This window comes from Phoca vitulina, unplaced genomic scaffold, assembly GCF_004348235.1.
Source record: "Phoca vitulina isolate PV1807 unplaced genomic scaffold, GSC_HSeal_1.0 scaffold5, whole genome shotgun sequence".
In the NCBI taxonomy this organism is placed as follows: Eukaryota; Metazoa; Chordata; class Mammalia; order Carnivora; family Phocidae; genus Phoca; species Phoca vitulina.
Genome location: NW_022589708.1, coordinates 51,345,228 through 51,361,572, shown reverse-complemented (window position 1 = coordinate 51,361,572; position 16,345 = coordinate 51,345,228). Strand labels below are relative to the sequence as shown.

General features: G+C 37.8%; 1 protein-coding gene across 6 annotated transcripts in view; it reads left to right on the top strand.

Moving 5' to 3' along the window:
* Positions 1–16,345, top strand: part of ELF1 (E74 like ETS transcription factor 1) — a 104,102-nt gene that overhangs the window by 45,255 nt on the left and 42,502 nt on the right. For 5 of the 6 annotated variants that reach the window (XM_032402913.1, XM_032402910.1, XM_032402911.1 and 2 more), the window contains one exon: positions 12,638–12,937. In XM_032402913.1, coding sequence (XP_032258804.1) covers positions 12,866–12,937 — 72 coding nt within the window. In that variant the 5' untranslated portion in view covers positions 12,638–12,865. Of the gene's footprint in view, positions 1–11,864; positions 11,902–12,637; positions 12,938–16,345 lie in introns of those variants that run through there. The other variant, XM_032402912.1, reaches the window with a different exon arrangement.

Below are 16,345 nucleotides of genomic sequence, written 5' to 3'. Positions count from 1 at the left end.
GCTCAATGGGGAGCCTGCTTCTCCCTCTCCCTTTGCTCCTCCCCCCCGCTCATGCTCTCCCTCCTTCCTTCTCTCTCTCTCTCTCTCTCTCTCTCTCGCACTCAGATGAAATCTTAAAAAAATATATTGGTTATAAATGTTTAAGAATTAAAGTAGTATGTATGTTTTGCTTTGTGAATTGTAAAATTTAGATGTGAGGTATTACTAACAAATGATAATGTAAATAAACCTTACTATGCTCTTTTACAATTTCTGGATGTGTCTTTATGCAATAGTATATTTAAAAATCTAATAAGAGGTGCGCCTGGGTGGCTGAGTCGGTTAAGTGTCTGCCTTCGGCTCAAGTCATGATCTCAGGGTCCTGGAATTGAGCCCCAGGTTGGGCTCTGCTCGGTGGGGAGCCTGCTTCTCCCTCTCTCTTTGCCCCTCCCCCTGCTTGTGCTCTCTTTCTAGAATAAAAAAATAAATAAAAATAAAAATCTAATCAGTGAGGGGCACCTGGCTGGCTCAGTCAGCAGAGTGTGTGACTCTTGATCTTGGGGTTATGGGTTCGAGCCTCACGTTGGGTGTAGAGATTACTTAAAAATAAAATCTTCAAAAAAAAAATCTAGTGAGAGCCTATTACATCTACGAAGGTGACTTTGAATTCTTGAACTTTCCAAGAGAAAGGCAAAGCCATAGGGCAGAAAATACCTTTATTAAAGAGCCAGATTTAATGCACCCTCACTTGGTCAACTCCATATTTTCATAGGAGCACCTCTCTTCTGGATATCTCTCCGGAAGAAAGTCAAGATTCCTTGAATGTTGGTGATAGCAGTCTCTATTAAGTGACTAAGAAATGTGCATCTGTCATGAATATCCTTTCTTTCTTCATTGAGTAACTAAATCAGCATCATCCATTCAAAATATTATTAAATAGTATTAACTAAATGACAAGATACAATCATCTGTAGATTCAACTAGTTCACATATTTCAAAGTTTCACTCGTATTCAAATGGATGTAAGGCAGTTTTGATGTTCAGTTGAATAACTTTCAAGAAAGGTTATGTGGTAATGTCAGTATCTTTTTGAAAATCTTTTTTTCTGTTTCCTCCTCTTCTAATCCTTAGGTGAAAGCAAAAGCTTGAAGTAAATTAGTTAAGTGAATTTTGTTTTAAACAATTTTACAGCACTCTAGACAGTGTAAAAACCATTGTCAAGAATCTCTATTATAAGTAATTAATGAAGAATTTAAGGAGGGCAGTGTACACATTGGTGCCTGGAAGCTATCCATGTGGCAATCAAGCTAGGGAATGTCTGTTTAAGCTGTTGTCATCATTTTTGGATGGTAGTTACCAGATCCCACGTATGTGACTTGCATTGGGCTTTGTAATCCTGGGGCCCACACTCTGTTGTTGCAACTTGATTTGAAAACCTCCAGGAACTTTCTGCCCCTTCCCAAATCAAGCCTAAATACTACCCCCTGACTTTCAAGACTCCATAATTTGGTTTTGCTTTGCTTATTTAACCACATTTTCTACCATTTCCCATTGACACCTCTTAGCTCTTATCAAGCTATTAACCGTCTTCAGATTTACTTTGGTCAGTTTTGATTCTCTGCATTCTTCTGTGTCTCGGCATTCACACATGTGCACATGCACTTGCGCACACATGCTATACTTTATCTTTTCTTTCCCCTAGTCTCTCCACATCTTACTACCTTCCTCTAAGATTGACTTTTGTCCTTCATTGTCTATGAGTGTCTCCTTGACCCATTTTGACCATCCCCTCTTCTGAAATGGCTGTAGAACTGACCAGCTTTATGAGCATTTAATTTCATACTACCTTTTGATATTCAGTTACTGTCTCTTTTGGCCTTGTTTTCTTTTCTTTTTTTTTTTTTTTTAATTTTATTTATTTATTTGAGAGAGAGAGAGCGCAAGAGAGAGCATGAGGGGAGAGGGTCAGAGGGAGAAGCAGGCTCCCCGCTGAGCAGGGAACCCGACACAGGACTTGATCCTGGAGTTGGGATTCCAGGATCATGACCTGAGCTGAAGGCAGACGCTCAACCGATCGAGCCACCCAGGCACCCTTGGCCTTGTTTCTTGATCTAGATTATATACTTCATGGGAATAAGGCCATGTATTATCTTTTTGTATGTACCATGGTACTGAGTTTAGGGAGGTTCAGTAAATATTCATCAGTGTTTTACTACTAAGTCAATCAGTAGAAGCATAGTTTCTTTTAAAAATGGATGTTGTAGGGGCACCTGGGTGGCCTGTCTGCCTTCAGCTCAGGTCATGATCCCAGGATCCTGGGATCAAGTCCCAAATCGGGCTTCTTGCTCAGTGGGGAGCCTGCTTCTCCCTCTGCCTGATGCTCCCCCTGCTTGTACTTTCTCTCTCTCTCTGGCAAATAAATAAAATCTTAAAAAAAATTTTTTTTTTTAAGTGGATGTTGTGGGATCTTTTGATTAGCTCTGGATAGACATCAGATAAGCATAACAAAATGTTTCCTCTCACCTCCTGCAAGACGTTGATGCACTTCAGTTAATAGGAACTGAAATGGATTCATATGATTTAAAAATTGAGTGAGCAATTATATTATGAAATATAGAAGGGCCTAAAATTTTAATTATTCTGTATTATAAACCTTCATATTTCTTATGAGGAGTATTTAAAGTTTGCATCTAAGATTTGTACAGTAAGAAGATAAAAAGCTACATGCATAATTTATAAATATTGCATATCTATATTTTATGTACGTTACAATACTAAGCTCCTGTCCTACTTTCTTATCTCTCATCTTATGGTTTTGTTGCGTCTAGTTTTTTGGTGCCATTGAATTTAGAATCTGAGGTGATTGCTAGATAGCTGTGAGGATGATCATAGGGAAGAATCCCATTTTAAGGATCTTGACATGGAACACCAGAATTGTTTGATTAAATCCAGACTTATTTAAGATAGTTTTCTATTATTTAAAGAAGAAAAGGGGTAACACTATGAAAAAGAGTAGGTCATTAGATCATTAGAGGTCTTCTCATGTGGGGAGCAGGAAGTTTTGTGTACAAGGAATTTTAAAATCCATCAAACTTGGTAACTTGGGAAAAGGTGAAAACGTTTTGCTTCTCTGGAGTTTATACTTTTAAGTCTCTTCCCACTGTGATTTTGAAAATGCCACAGGTATAAAAGATTGTGATCATCTAAGAATGCATGGAGAGATCTGGATTGAGCATGGCAGTGAGCACAGAGAGAAGCCTGGGAAAGGGTAGTGCATACAGGGTTGGGGTGGGGGGGATGGGACAGGGCTAATTTTGGCTTCTTTAATATTGGGGTGAGGTGGGGGTACCATGAAGACTATAAAATGCAGAAATGCTGGAATACCTTTTTCTGAGTTGGGAGGGAAGAGTAGTAAAATTGTGGCAGAGGTATACTTTTAAACTTGGTCCATGGAATATTCTTATTCACTTGTCTTTATTCTGTTCAGATACTGTTCTACAAATCTGACCAGCCTTTCACAACACAAGAACCTCACTAATCCCTGTGCAAGGATTTGAAGTTTTTCCTATAGGTAGTGGGGGCGGGGCCACTGATTAGTTTTGAGTAAAGAAGTAAGTTGCTGATATTTTTATTTTTGCTAAGTTCCTTTTACTGGATGAAGAACCCCTGGAGGGGAGCTAGCATAAAGGTGGTAAGCTGGAGGGACAGTGTGTCTCTCCTTAAGGGTGAAACTTCTTATGGCAATACAGTTTCTTCTAGAAGAGTGTTGTGTGGGAATTGGAGGTGGGGGGAGGTAAATCATGCAGCAAAATCTCCTTGGGGGGGAACCTTTAAATTACCTATCCCTGGCTTTTCTCCTGCAGTCTGGACCAGAGTGAAACACGGTTACTAATGGAAACCTGCTGTGTGCGCAGGTGGGGGAACCAGTGCTCTAGAGCCCATCTTCTAAGAGGATGAATGTATTAACCAGGGGAATAAACAACCACAGAAATGAAACAATTTCCCTGCAAGTTGATTCTTGCTTGTTATAGAGAGAAGATTTTTAAACTGCTAACTGGCTTTGCTGATAAGCACATTGGAGCATGTTTGTGTTCCCTGGACAGGTGTGTTTTTGTCAGAGTTCAGGTTTGGGGTACTGGAGGGAAGAAAGTTCCTTCAGTTTGTCTGCATAATAAAAAGCACCAATTAATGACATTTTGATAATTATCACTTTCAACCTTTTTGAGAAGGGAAAGGAGTTAAATTTCTTTAGGACCAAAGTTAAAACAATATCTTGTTACTGTTGGATACTTCTCTTTGGTTTTAAATTCTCTCATTTTCAGAACATGCTCAGAAAAAGGGTTAATCTTGAGACCGCAGGTATTGACAGGTCCAGGTATGTGATCTGTTTGGCTGTTTTGCAAGGTGCTATAAATGCTGCCTGAGTGTAACCTGACACTAGGTAGGCCCAAGTGGCCAAGGATGGAAAGTGGAGAACAATGTGAAAGAACCAGAATTTCAGGTCTAGGCAGTGAGTAAGTGCAGCCTGCCCTCCGAGTCCTGGAACTGAACATCTGGGTGTCAGCAAAAAGACTGCCAGCCTAGAGAAGTCAGCCTGCTTGCCTTGATCATATTGACTGTGTGTGTGTTTTTACCTTAACGTGGTTGAGGTCAGGTGAGCTTATTCAGGTTTCCAAGGCCTGCTTCAGCTTTGCATAGGTCCCTAGAAGCCTGACTGAGGCTTTCTATACCAAAAACACCAGTTTGTGCATCATTCACACAAAAATAAAATTGTATTTTTGAAAAAGTTCTAGGTACTTAAGTTCCCCCTGCCACCCACCACCCCCTAATTGCAATGAAAGGTGCTTTAGGCAGAGTAGCTATTTAGAAGATATTCGTGGTTATATATATGGTACTTGTATGGATTTCAAGGACATTTTTAAACTCCTAAATGTTCTTAAATTCCTTGAATTTTTGATATAAAAGGTAGGGGTATAGAAACTTTTTCTTTTTTTTTTTTTTGAAACATTTTCTTTTTGAAGTAAATTATGAGAACCCTCAATACAGTGGGGAATGATTTATTCCTCTTGTAGCATTAACTTGTATTATTTTTTAACTTCCGTGTTGTGTATAGAGTACATGAGTTGTAGACAGGGCTATACAGTGAGATTTATTTTACAATTGGTGCCTTTTTTTATTCTTTCTTTCTTTCTTATTCACTAGGAACTGAGAGACTAACCACCCTTGTTTGGGGAAGTTCAAATCTGGTTACTTAACTGTAACTACGTTTTGGTGTGTTTTTTAAATTACTTTCTTCAATATTCACATTTTTAAAAATGTAAGTGATAGAAATACTGTATTCAAAGAATTAGCAAGAATAATATCAGTTAAAATTTATTTATTGATTTTTGAAGATTTTATTTATTTATTTGAGAGAGAAAGAATGAGACAGAGAGAGCATGAGAGGGGGGAGGGTCAGAGGGAGAAGCAGACTCCCTGCTGAGCAGGGAGTCCTATGCGGGCCTCCATCCCAGGACTCCAGCATCATAACCTGAGCCGAAGGCAGTCGCTTAACCACCTGAGCCACCCAGGTGCCCAGTTAAAATTTATTTTAAAGTATTTTCATGAATTATTAAGTTGTAGCTTTTTATAAAAAGGTTTATTAAGGGGCACCTGGGTGGCTCAGTCCGTTGAACGTCTGCTGTCAGCTCAGATCATGATCCTGGGGTCCTGGGATCTAGCCCCTGGTCGGATGGGTTCCCTGCTCGGTGGGGAGTCTGCCTCTTTCTTTCCCTCTCCCTGTGTGTGTGTGTGTGTGTGTGTGTGTATGTGTGTGTGCGCGCACGCGCGCTCTCTCTCATGAATGAATGGATGAATGAATAAATAATCTTTTATTTTTTATTTTAATTTTTTAAAAAGATTTTATTTATTTATTTGACAGAGAGAGAGACTGCGAGAGAGGGAACACAAGCAGGGGGAGTGGGAGAGGGAGAAGCAGGCTTCCTGTGGAGCAGGGAGTCCGATGAGGGGCTCAATCCCAGGACCCTGGGATCATGACCTGAGCCGAAGGCAGACATTTAATGACTGAGCCACCCAGGCGCCCCAAATAATCTTTAAAAAAAAAAGGTTTATTAATGTTTTCACTTTCTTGGTTGAGTGAAAGTAAAGCAAATGGTATGATATGATAGAGCTTGGGAAAGAACAATAATAGTAAAACTTTAAGGAATATAATAGGAATTCAATAATAGGAAAACAATAATAGGAAAACCTACAAACTCCTCTACTTAAAGTTATTCCAGGTAAAAATATGATTAAAAATGATTTACCACGTATCAGAAGGTTGCATGGAATAGTGTGGAGATCTTTGCTGCAGATCCTTCTGTAAGAGATTTCTTCTTTTCCAGATACTCTGCTAAAGAACAATACTGATGACATTCTATTAATGTAGATATAGGGGCATGAGTAGAGAATGGGGCTGGGAATTTGGGCCTCTTTTGCTTTCTTTGGACAAGTCAGATTGTGCTAGGCCCAAATTCTTTAGCTGGTCAATGACTATGTTGTTTTAGGTAATCCTTAGGTTTTTTTCAGCTTTAAAATTGTGTGACTCCACACTTTCTAGATTGAGAACGGGCAGACCCTGGGACGATTGTACAGAATTTATCTTGGTAGCACTGATTTATTATTTTCATTTGTTCTGGAAGCTAATGTGTAAAGCATTCTACCATATTAGAAAACAAATGAAAAGGCCTGACTATAGTGTATAGAACAAGAATCCCAGTCATTATAGTTTATGAGTTTATTGCTTGCTTCTCATTTTAATTTGCATAGCTTCTCTTTTTTTCTCTTACTTTTCTTATTTGATTTCCTTTCATTTCTATTGTATTTCTTCTAAGGTAATAGTTTTTTAAAATATATTTGCTTTTCTTATGATGTGTATGTCTATATGTTGAGAAGGGCCTTTTTTTTTTTTTTTAAGATTTTATTTATTTATTTGACAGAGAGACATTGAGAGAGGGAATACAAGCAGGGGGAGTGGGAGAGAGAGAAGCAGGCTTCCAGTTTGCAGGGATCCTGATGTGGGGCTCAATCCCAGAACCTTGGGATCATGCCCTAAGCCGAAGGCAGATGCTTAATGACTGAGCCACCGAGGAGCTCCAAGAAGGGCCTTTTATTAGGTTACCACTTCATATAAAAATACTTTCTGTTCAGATACTCGGCATCTGGTATCTGGAATTACTACAGAATTCCAGTCCTTTAGATACTTTCAACTTTATAAACATGCATATGTACATAAACATAAGCACTGTCTGAATACTTTATTAAAGGTAATCTTTCAAGCATCCCATTGCTCTAAGCTGGTGTATTTTACCTCCTTTGGACTAGAATTATTTAATCTAAAACATTTTTGTCATACCTCTTATTTACTCATTTTCATTTTGAGTGTAAGAAGTTGGTGGCCTGGTAACTTCCAAAGGGTAGCAATAATTTGTTTTTAAATATCATTATGAATTAATAGCTTTCTAGACCCTGTGTTTAAAGCCCTTTTGAAGAAAACTTAAAGTTGCGTTCAATCAGTGATGAAGAAAGCAGGTATGAGAGTATTAAAAACCGATTTTGACTGTCATGTTTTTATGATAACCGAAATATTTTATAATAAATTAAACAAAAATAAACTGGTTGTAGTAGCCATCAATGCGGTTGAGGGTTTTGTGTTTACAGTCAGTAAATTCATTTTGTTTGGAACAGGGGCATAATGGAACTCTGTGTTAAGGGAAACTTGCCAGACAGGGTGAGGTCTGAGCCTAGAAGCAGCTGGATTTATCAAGTAGGTGCCAAATTTTCAGGCACTGGAATAGAATTATACTTTTTTTGATAATGGGCTATATATATATAGTATTCTCTGTTGGAGTCTAGCAAATAGCTGTGGTCACGGAGACTCCCAGGGAGTATGGAGATGAGACTTAAGGAGTAATCAGTTAACGTGGCATGCACATGTTACGCGTCTCTTGCATTGTACCGAGACTGTAATAAAGCTAAGGTTTATAGAACAAAAGTTATCTGCCAGGCATTCTGTACATGGAGTTTGCATCCCGTCTTCACAGCAACTCTAGATGTTGGTGTAATATATTGTACCTATTTTACAGAAAGGGGAGACTGACACTAAGTGACTTGTCCAAGGTCACAGTACAGAAGATTCAAACCCAGGTGGTCTGACTCCAGAGCTTGTGCTCTTTTAACTGTTTTGCTTGCTTTATTATTTGACCTTAAATCTGCAGCTTATTTTGGTGATGAAAGATTAGGAACCTTATTGTTGAGACCCTCCTGTGGCATGTCGCCTGGGAAGAAGAAGAATATGATCCTGATGCAGTTGAAAGACACGTTGAGAGCCAACTTCGGGAGTTTTTACTATTTGGTGGTTGCACAACTAGATGACCTCTCAAAGGAGAGCAAATAAGTTAACTGTTTATGCCTATGTTGGACAAACAGTTCTCACTTATATTTTTTCTTGTTATTTTATAAAGACTGACACTTTGAAAATGAAATAGGTTTGAGAATTACTAATGAAGCAGAGTGGTCCTGAATATCATACGTATATCTAATGGTTATAATACATATAGTTAAGTGAAGACCTTCTAATTTGTTAGGGTAAAGCAAAAAAAACCCTTTTTTCTCTTCAATCTGAGTACTCATGTCTTTTTCATACTAGAGCAACTTTGAGGAATAAAATGTTCCCTTTGGGACATGTTTTAGGCACATTGACTTTGAGGGGCACTGATGTGGACTTCTCTAATAGTTTAGTGAGTGGATTTGGAGATCCGGGGCTGAACTCTAGATGGAAATTTTCCCCCCCAATTTGATATATATATGCATTTACTTAGAAATCTGTGTTTCAAACTATGAAAGCACAAAGGACTTGGGTAGATTTAGAGGCAAGGCTGTGTACTGTTGCCCTGGGCAGAGTCCTGATTTAGGAGGCGAGGGATCTCATTGCAGTTGTGTTACACCTTCAGATTGTGAGACTTTGGGCACAGGGACTCAGTTTATTCGTGAAAAACTGAAGCATTGATCTAGATGTTTAATTTTGATGCGATGGGACTTTGTTCTTTAACTATCTCTATTATGTATGGGTGATACCTCTAGATCCGGAATCAGAAAATTTCTTCCTAAGACCCATCTTGGTGCCATAGGCTCTGTAACTCCTGAGAGAAGAAGGAGTGGGAAAGAGAGAAGACAAGAGGATCAGAGGCCTGATTAGGCCAATAAAATAATTGCAAAGCTTTTCTTTTTTTTTTTTTTTTTTTTTTTTAAAAGATTTTATTTATTTATTTGAGACAGAGAGAATGAGAGAGAGAGAGAGAGAGAGCACATGAGATGGGGGAGGGTCAGAGGGAGAAGCAGGCTCCCCGCCGAGCAGGGAGCCCGATGCGGGACTCGATCCAGGGACTCCAGGATCATGACCTGAGCCGAAGGCAGTCGCTTAACCAACTGAGCCACCCAGGCGCCCCAATTGCAAAGCTTTTCTTACACATTTTCAGTTTATGAACTTCTGTATTGAATTGAACAAAAGCTATCCACCAGAGTGAAGGTGTCTCTTTCTGTCCTAACAAGTGGCTTAGTGATCATGGACAGTCATCTCAGTTTTGTTTTATTACTCTTGGTGTTAGTGTGTATTGGAAGGTATGGGTATGTTGATTGCTTGTACTTATTTTTTTTTTTTTGATGGATTTCCTTTAAATCTTTTTTTTTTAATTTTATTATGTTAATCACCATACATTACATCATTAGTTTTTGATGTAGTGTTCCATGATTCATTGTTTGCGTATAACACCGAGTGCTCCATTCAATACGTGCCCTCTTTGATACCCATCACCAGGCTAACCCATCCCCCCACCCCCCCTCCCCTCTAGAACCCTCAGTTTGTTTCTCAGAGTTCATAGTCTCTCATGGTTCGTCTCCTCCTCTGATTCCCCCCCTTCATTTTTCCCTTCCTACTTATTTTTGAGATTTTTGAAAAACATTTATTAACACATAACAGTGTGGAAATGCTAAGAAAAGGTACGTGATTGCTGTGGAAAAGAAAGTGAAACTTTACATAGATGTGTTCACATTGGTCACTGGTAGAGTGTCACTTTGTATTTACAAACAAATGCTTTTGGAATGGGCCTTTTGGAATCTACACCTTTTACAGAGAAACTTTTGTTACCAGGAAACATCCCTTGATTCTGGTTATACTTTCTTTTTAAAGATTTTATTTATTTGAGAGAGAGAGAGCATGAGCAGGGGGAGGGGCAGAGAGAGAGGGAGAAGCAGACTCCCCACTGAGCAGGGAGCGATACAGGGGCTCAATCCCAGGACCCTGAGATCATGACCTGAGAGCTCCCCTGGCGCCCCAGTATAATCCTTTTAACTATTACTGTGGGCACGTAGGTTTGGTTAGGTACAGAAGGAATTTTAGACAATGGTTACTTACCCAGAGAGGTTTTGCTCTAACTATCTTGCTCCCTGGCATATTGCTTTCAAAATAATAGGCACTCAAACATTTATTCAGTTGAATTAGGGAGACATAATTTTCAAATGTGAAACAATTTACAATTAGTGCTAACTTGGTGGACAGTAAGTGCTGTATTTCTGAAGGGAGTGATCGCAGTAGGTGGAGGTGTAGAGATTTGGGAGGTTTATGAAAGAAATGGGACTTGAGTATTGAGTCGGAAAGATGTGAATGGATGCTGAGGTGGGAGAGGTATTCTAGGAATGGGGAATAAGTAGAATTTAAGAAGGGAGGCAAGAATGAATACAGTTTGTGTGAAGGACCATAAGAAAGGGGCACCTAGATGGCTCAGGTAAGTGTCTGCTCAGGTCATGATCCCAGGGTCCTGGGATGGAGCCCCACATTGGGCTCCCTGCTCAGTGGGGGGTCTCCTTCTCCCCCTCTCTCTGCCCCTCCTCCCTGCTTGTGTTCTCTCTCTCTCTCTTAAATAAATAAAACCTTAAAAAAAAAAAAAAAAAGGACCATAAGAAGGCAAGCTCAGTGCAGAATGAGATTGGGTAATAATTTAAGGGAAATGATTATAAGTAACATTTGTCCAAAGCCAAATGTATGTCTTATGTTTATATGTCTGTCCGTGATCAATTTAGGTCAATGCATTGTTTTCTTCTCCAGTTATGGTGCATTGCTGAAAAACTACCGGAATGCGCTAAAAATAAAAATGCTTTTCTAGTATTGGAGTTGAACTCATTATTGAAAGAGGTGGGGTAGAATAGGTGTGGGAGACTGCTGGGTTAGAATTCAGTTTAGTGGGGAGAAGTATCACCTGAATTGGATTCTTAACCCTTATTTTATTTTGATTCCCAATTAGGAAAATTACAGTTATCCATGATGACCCCTAGAGTCCAGAGTATATCGGGAATCAACTTTACTGAAATTAGGAAATTGAATATTTGATTCAGCTGGCACATGCTAGCTGGATTTAAGTTTTCAGGGAAACTGATTGACCAGCTCAGCTTCATTCCCTAACTTGTCTCTTTAAAATTGTAAATGCTGTTTCCAAGAACTAGATATAATGCGATTATTTTTATAATCTTTGTCTTTTCATACCACATTTATAGCTGTAACCCTGTGATGCAGTATTTCATATAATTGTGATAAATTAAAATTTTTTCTTCTACTTTTGTTAGTAGTGGTAACCTTTTTTTTTTTTTTAAATAGGCAAACATCTTTGGCAGGCACTTTTTAAGCATTTCTCCCTCCACTGTGAAATTGTTTTCACTCCTAAGTTGCGTTTCTGTTTTTCTACTATTGTAAAGTGCAGTTCTTTGCATGTTTTAATTTGCCATGACGTGGTCAAGTGCCGTTTCCTTCCTGTTGCTTGCAAGCCTGTGCTAGAGATAAGGATACATTTCAGTGCATTAAAAAAGAAGCCACTGAAGACAGGCTTAAGCATGGTAAAACATTCTACTTATCAGAAACCTTTTTAAAGAACAGAAAGAATGGACTTTAATTTCTGTTTATTTTTAAAAGCTCTTAAAATAGTACTTACTAAACTTTAAATGTATTAGATTTAAATTTTTATATATATTAGGCATAACAGGGATACTGTATGAATGTTTCTCCTAAGGCAAAAATATACAGATGAAATTACTCATGGAGTAGCAATTCCTGTGTGGTTTGCTGGGTTACTGGCAAGAAGGAAACTGTTTATATGTCTTTTATTGCAGTTAAAAACCTAGTTATTGCTGGGTGGATTTTTTTTTTTTTTTTAAGTATTTGGTACTTTAACTGTAGTTTAACTGGGGCGGGGAAAGAAGGGAGAATGGCTTCACTTTCAGAAATGAGAAGTGACGATTATTGAAATTTAAGATGTTCAGAGACTGGAACTTAATGGAACAGTTCTAGGACAGATAATACTGGGTAGAAGTGAAGATCTGATTGTTTACTTTGTTTATTGTCTATATGCCTTTAAAAAAAATAAACTTGTTATGCAAAATAAAAGAAATGAGAAGTGATTTTATCTTAGCAGGAATGAAATCTTCAAAGAAAATATATATCCATCAGTCATGTTGATTTTGTTTAAAAACATTAATAAAAAATACGTGGGAGATACTGCCCTCAATATTTATTGTTATATTCTAAATGGGCATGATTGCTTTTTCATGACTAACTTAAACTTCTCTTTTTCAGGCCAAGAAGTTCTAGAGAAGAAAAATTTCAGAAAAATTGCCTCTGTTGGAGTAGAATATCAGTGAACCAAGAAAATTTGAAGCACCATCCCTAAAGAAAACCTGGTTTACAGTAACTTCACAGACTTAGCTGAGGGTTTTTTACCCAAATTGGTCACTGGATTCTGCTGCCTCATACTTGAACCTGCTTGGAATTTTTCTCATGTGGATCTAAGGGGAATGCTTTATTATGGCAGCTGTGGTCCAACAGAACGACCTAGTATTTGAATTTGCTAGTAACGTCATGGAGGATGAACAACAGGTATGAAACCCAGAGAAAATTGGATTTTTATACGTTTATTATTATGATTCTTCCATTTGCAACAGAAAATTACTTACTTTAAAAGACAGTAGGAGAACCTTTATTGTAAAAATATAGATATTAAAAATTTGGTGGTAATTGTGATCCTATGTTTTAAGTACTAGTTAGTTTGTTAAAATAATCCTTAGCTTTGATGTGGAATAAGGAAGTAATAATTTCAGGGTTAAGCTTGTTTTTTTTTTTTTTTGTAAAATGAGACTTAACAGTAAATAAAATACCTTAAGTAATTATTTCAAAGTACTTAAGTACTTTGAAAAGTTCTAGAGGACATACCAACAAGGCGTGTAAATTTTTTTGTGATACAGGACTGGTGTTTCTACAGTTTAAATGCATGTGGTTAACTAGTATTTATAATCCTGGGCCAGTTTTTCAAGTGGATGGAAAGCTGTTAGCAGTCCCATAATCCTGCATCGCTTTGGTCCAAAGCACGTGATTCTGAGGAAGTCACTTAACTTCTCCAGGTCTAGATTGTATCATCTGTTGAATGGGGGGATTGAATTGAAGAATTTCTAAATTGGCCTTCACAGAGTTTACATTCAGTGATGCTCCAGTTGCTATTTCTAGAATGGGAAGAAGATCAAGAGACATTGAGAAAAGGATCTAAGTTAATTCTAGTCTCCCTGCCCCTCTGCCCCACCTCACTTCAGGGGCGAGACGCCAGGGATTCTTGGGACTTTACAATTTACTTCATTTTAAATAGGTTATGTGGGAATGTGAGACGTAATGTGGGAGAAATGCTGTGTTAGACTCAGTGTAACTGGCAAAATTATTTTGAGGACGTTTAGGTTTAAAATGTGCTTATAAGTTGATTTAGATACTGATATAAGCCTAATCCCAAATATCTTACATTAAAAGGCCAATTACAATGTATCATACTTTTATTCTAGAAACATAGTTACAACAGATAATAAGATTGATTCTTACTTTGGGCAGGGCATTATAATTCCTTTGCTGTTTGTATTGTCTGTTGAGGTGACGGGATTAAAAATTTCTAAGAAAACCTACAAAAGATGAGAATTTGCTTTGAGTTGCCTTAAAATCAAGATGAGCTTTGGTTGGGAAGGAAAAATGTTTGGGGGAGAGGATTGCTTGGTCCCAATTAAAAATATTAATGGGTACATGGATTTAATCTAGAGACAATAGAAAAGATATCTTAGAAAAGAAAGTATTTTGAATTTGTTTTAAAATAGGATATTTCTCTGTACGCTAAGGTTTGCAAACCGTACGTTTACTGTGCAGCTTTCTTGATGAAGAGTCCTGGCTCGATGTGGTGAGGTCTGTTCTCTGTGTGGCCACGGAGGACAGAGCTCTGAGCCACTCACTGGTATGCCCTAGTGCAGTGGCTTTGACACTCTTCTGACCATGAGAAATACATTTTACATTAGGGTGCAGTATTTGTACATGTGTCTGCATAGCCTTAAAACTAGTTTTGCACTTACCCTTAATATGTGTGATGCGCTTAATGTATCTTGGAGAGGTTATTAATGTCTTTGGATAGGGAGATGATGCTCTTAGCTTAACATCAGAATGCACATACGTGTTTTTTTCTTGTTATTTTCATCAAATGAGTGTATATATTGGTATATATACTAGTTTTGTGCAGGTGTTATTATAAGGACTTTACAAATATTAAACATGAGGCAAATAGTATTATCCCCATTTTACGATGAGGAAAATGAGACATAGAGAGAGGTTAAATGATTTGCTTGAAATCCTACAGCTAGTCAATAGTGGAGTTGCCATTTGAACCCAAGCAGTTTGACTCTCACTAATGATACTCTTGCATTGAAGTATGGCAGTATTACTGTATTATAATCAATGTCAAAAATTGGCAGGTTTAGAGTTTTCCAGTCTATCGCCATGAGCATAGCAAACTTAACTGATTCATATAGGGGTGGATCCAGTAGTGTCAGTCTTATTATTATTAGTCTCTTAATCTAAGCTGTGGTTCTACTTCCTTGTTTGTTTGCTTGTTAGATTTGTGGGTTTTTTTTTTAAGAATTATTTATTTTTGAGAGAGAGAGAGAGAGTGAGTGGGGGGAGGGGCAGAGGGAGAAGCAGACTCCCCACTGAGCAGGGAGCCCCATGTGATGCGGGACTCAATCCCAGGACCCCGGGATCATGACCTGAGCCGAAGGCAGACGCTTAACCAACTGAGCCACCCAGGCACCCCGTTAGATTTGGTTTTGATTTAAAAGTAATAACATGCCAATTACAAAAGAAGCCACCTAATATAAAAATACATAAAATAGTTCTTTACCCTTCCTTCCTAATTTATTTCTCCCCAAAAGACAGCATTATTAACTATTTGATGTTAATTTTTTAGACAAAGGCCTCAACAAAAGAACAATATACGTACATACAAACCTATATAAATAGGTTGTTTTTAAGATACAAATGAAAGTATGCTAAACCTTTTTTGTGACTTGTTTATTTTCACTTAATGTATTGTGAATATGTGTGTATGTATGCTGGCTCTACATCACTTAATTTTTCCACATGATGGATGGATCATTATTTATTTTACCAATCTTTGATCATGGACAAGACAGATATACCAGTATTTTGCTATTATAAACAATATTGCAATGAACATCCTCATTTGGGAGGCGGTAGACCTATAGTAGTTAAGAGCTCAGATACTGGAGTCAGAACACCTGGGGTTGAATTCTCTCTCCACTGCTTATTACTTCTGTTAACTTTGGACAGATTACGTAACCACTCTCTGCCTTGGTTTCCTTATCTGCAAAATGGGAATGATAATACCAGACCCTGTATTGTAGGGTTATTGTGAGAATTAAATGAGTTGATGTATATAAAGCTCTTAGAACCATGCCTGAGCACTCTCATTTCTCTGTGTGTGTGTGTGTGTGTGTGTGTGTGTGTGTGTGTAGCTTTGTACATTTGTATGATTATTTCTGTAAGATTTCTAAAAGTAGATTTACTGAGTTTACTAAAAGCATAAATATACTACCAAATCATTCTTCAAAAAGTCTGTATCTATTTCTACTACCACTAACAGTATATTTCCCAAACTGTCACTAACAGAAACCCTTTTTTTTTTTTCCTTTTGGTCAGTCTTTTGGGTAAAAATTACATTTTACTATTTTAATTTGCATTTCCTTGATTACTAGTAATGAGATTGTTGGGTTGTTATTTAAGTTTATGTATTGTTCATTTGAATTTCCTTTGAATTACTTATTAATCTTCTTTTGTCCAGTAGTTCTTTATATATTATGGATAATGCATTGTCTTCTCACTCATTCATTGTATAGTTAATGGTTAGCTTTCTTTGTGACACACAGTGCAGATATGTTGTCCCTATCTGGTATCATCTTTTAACAATAT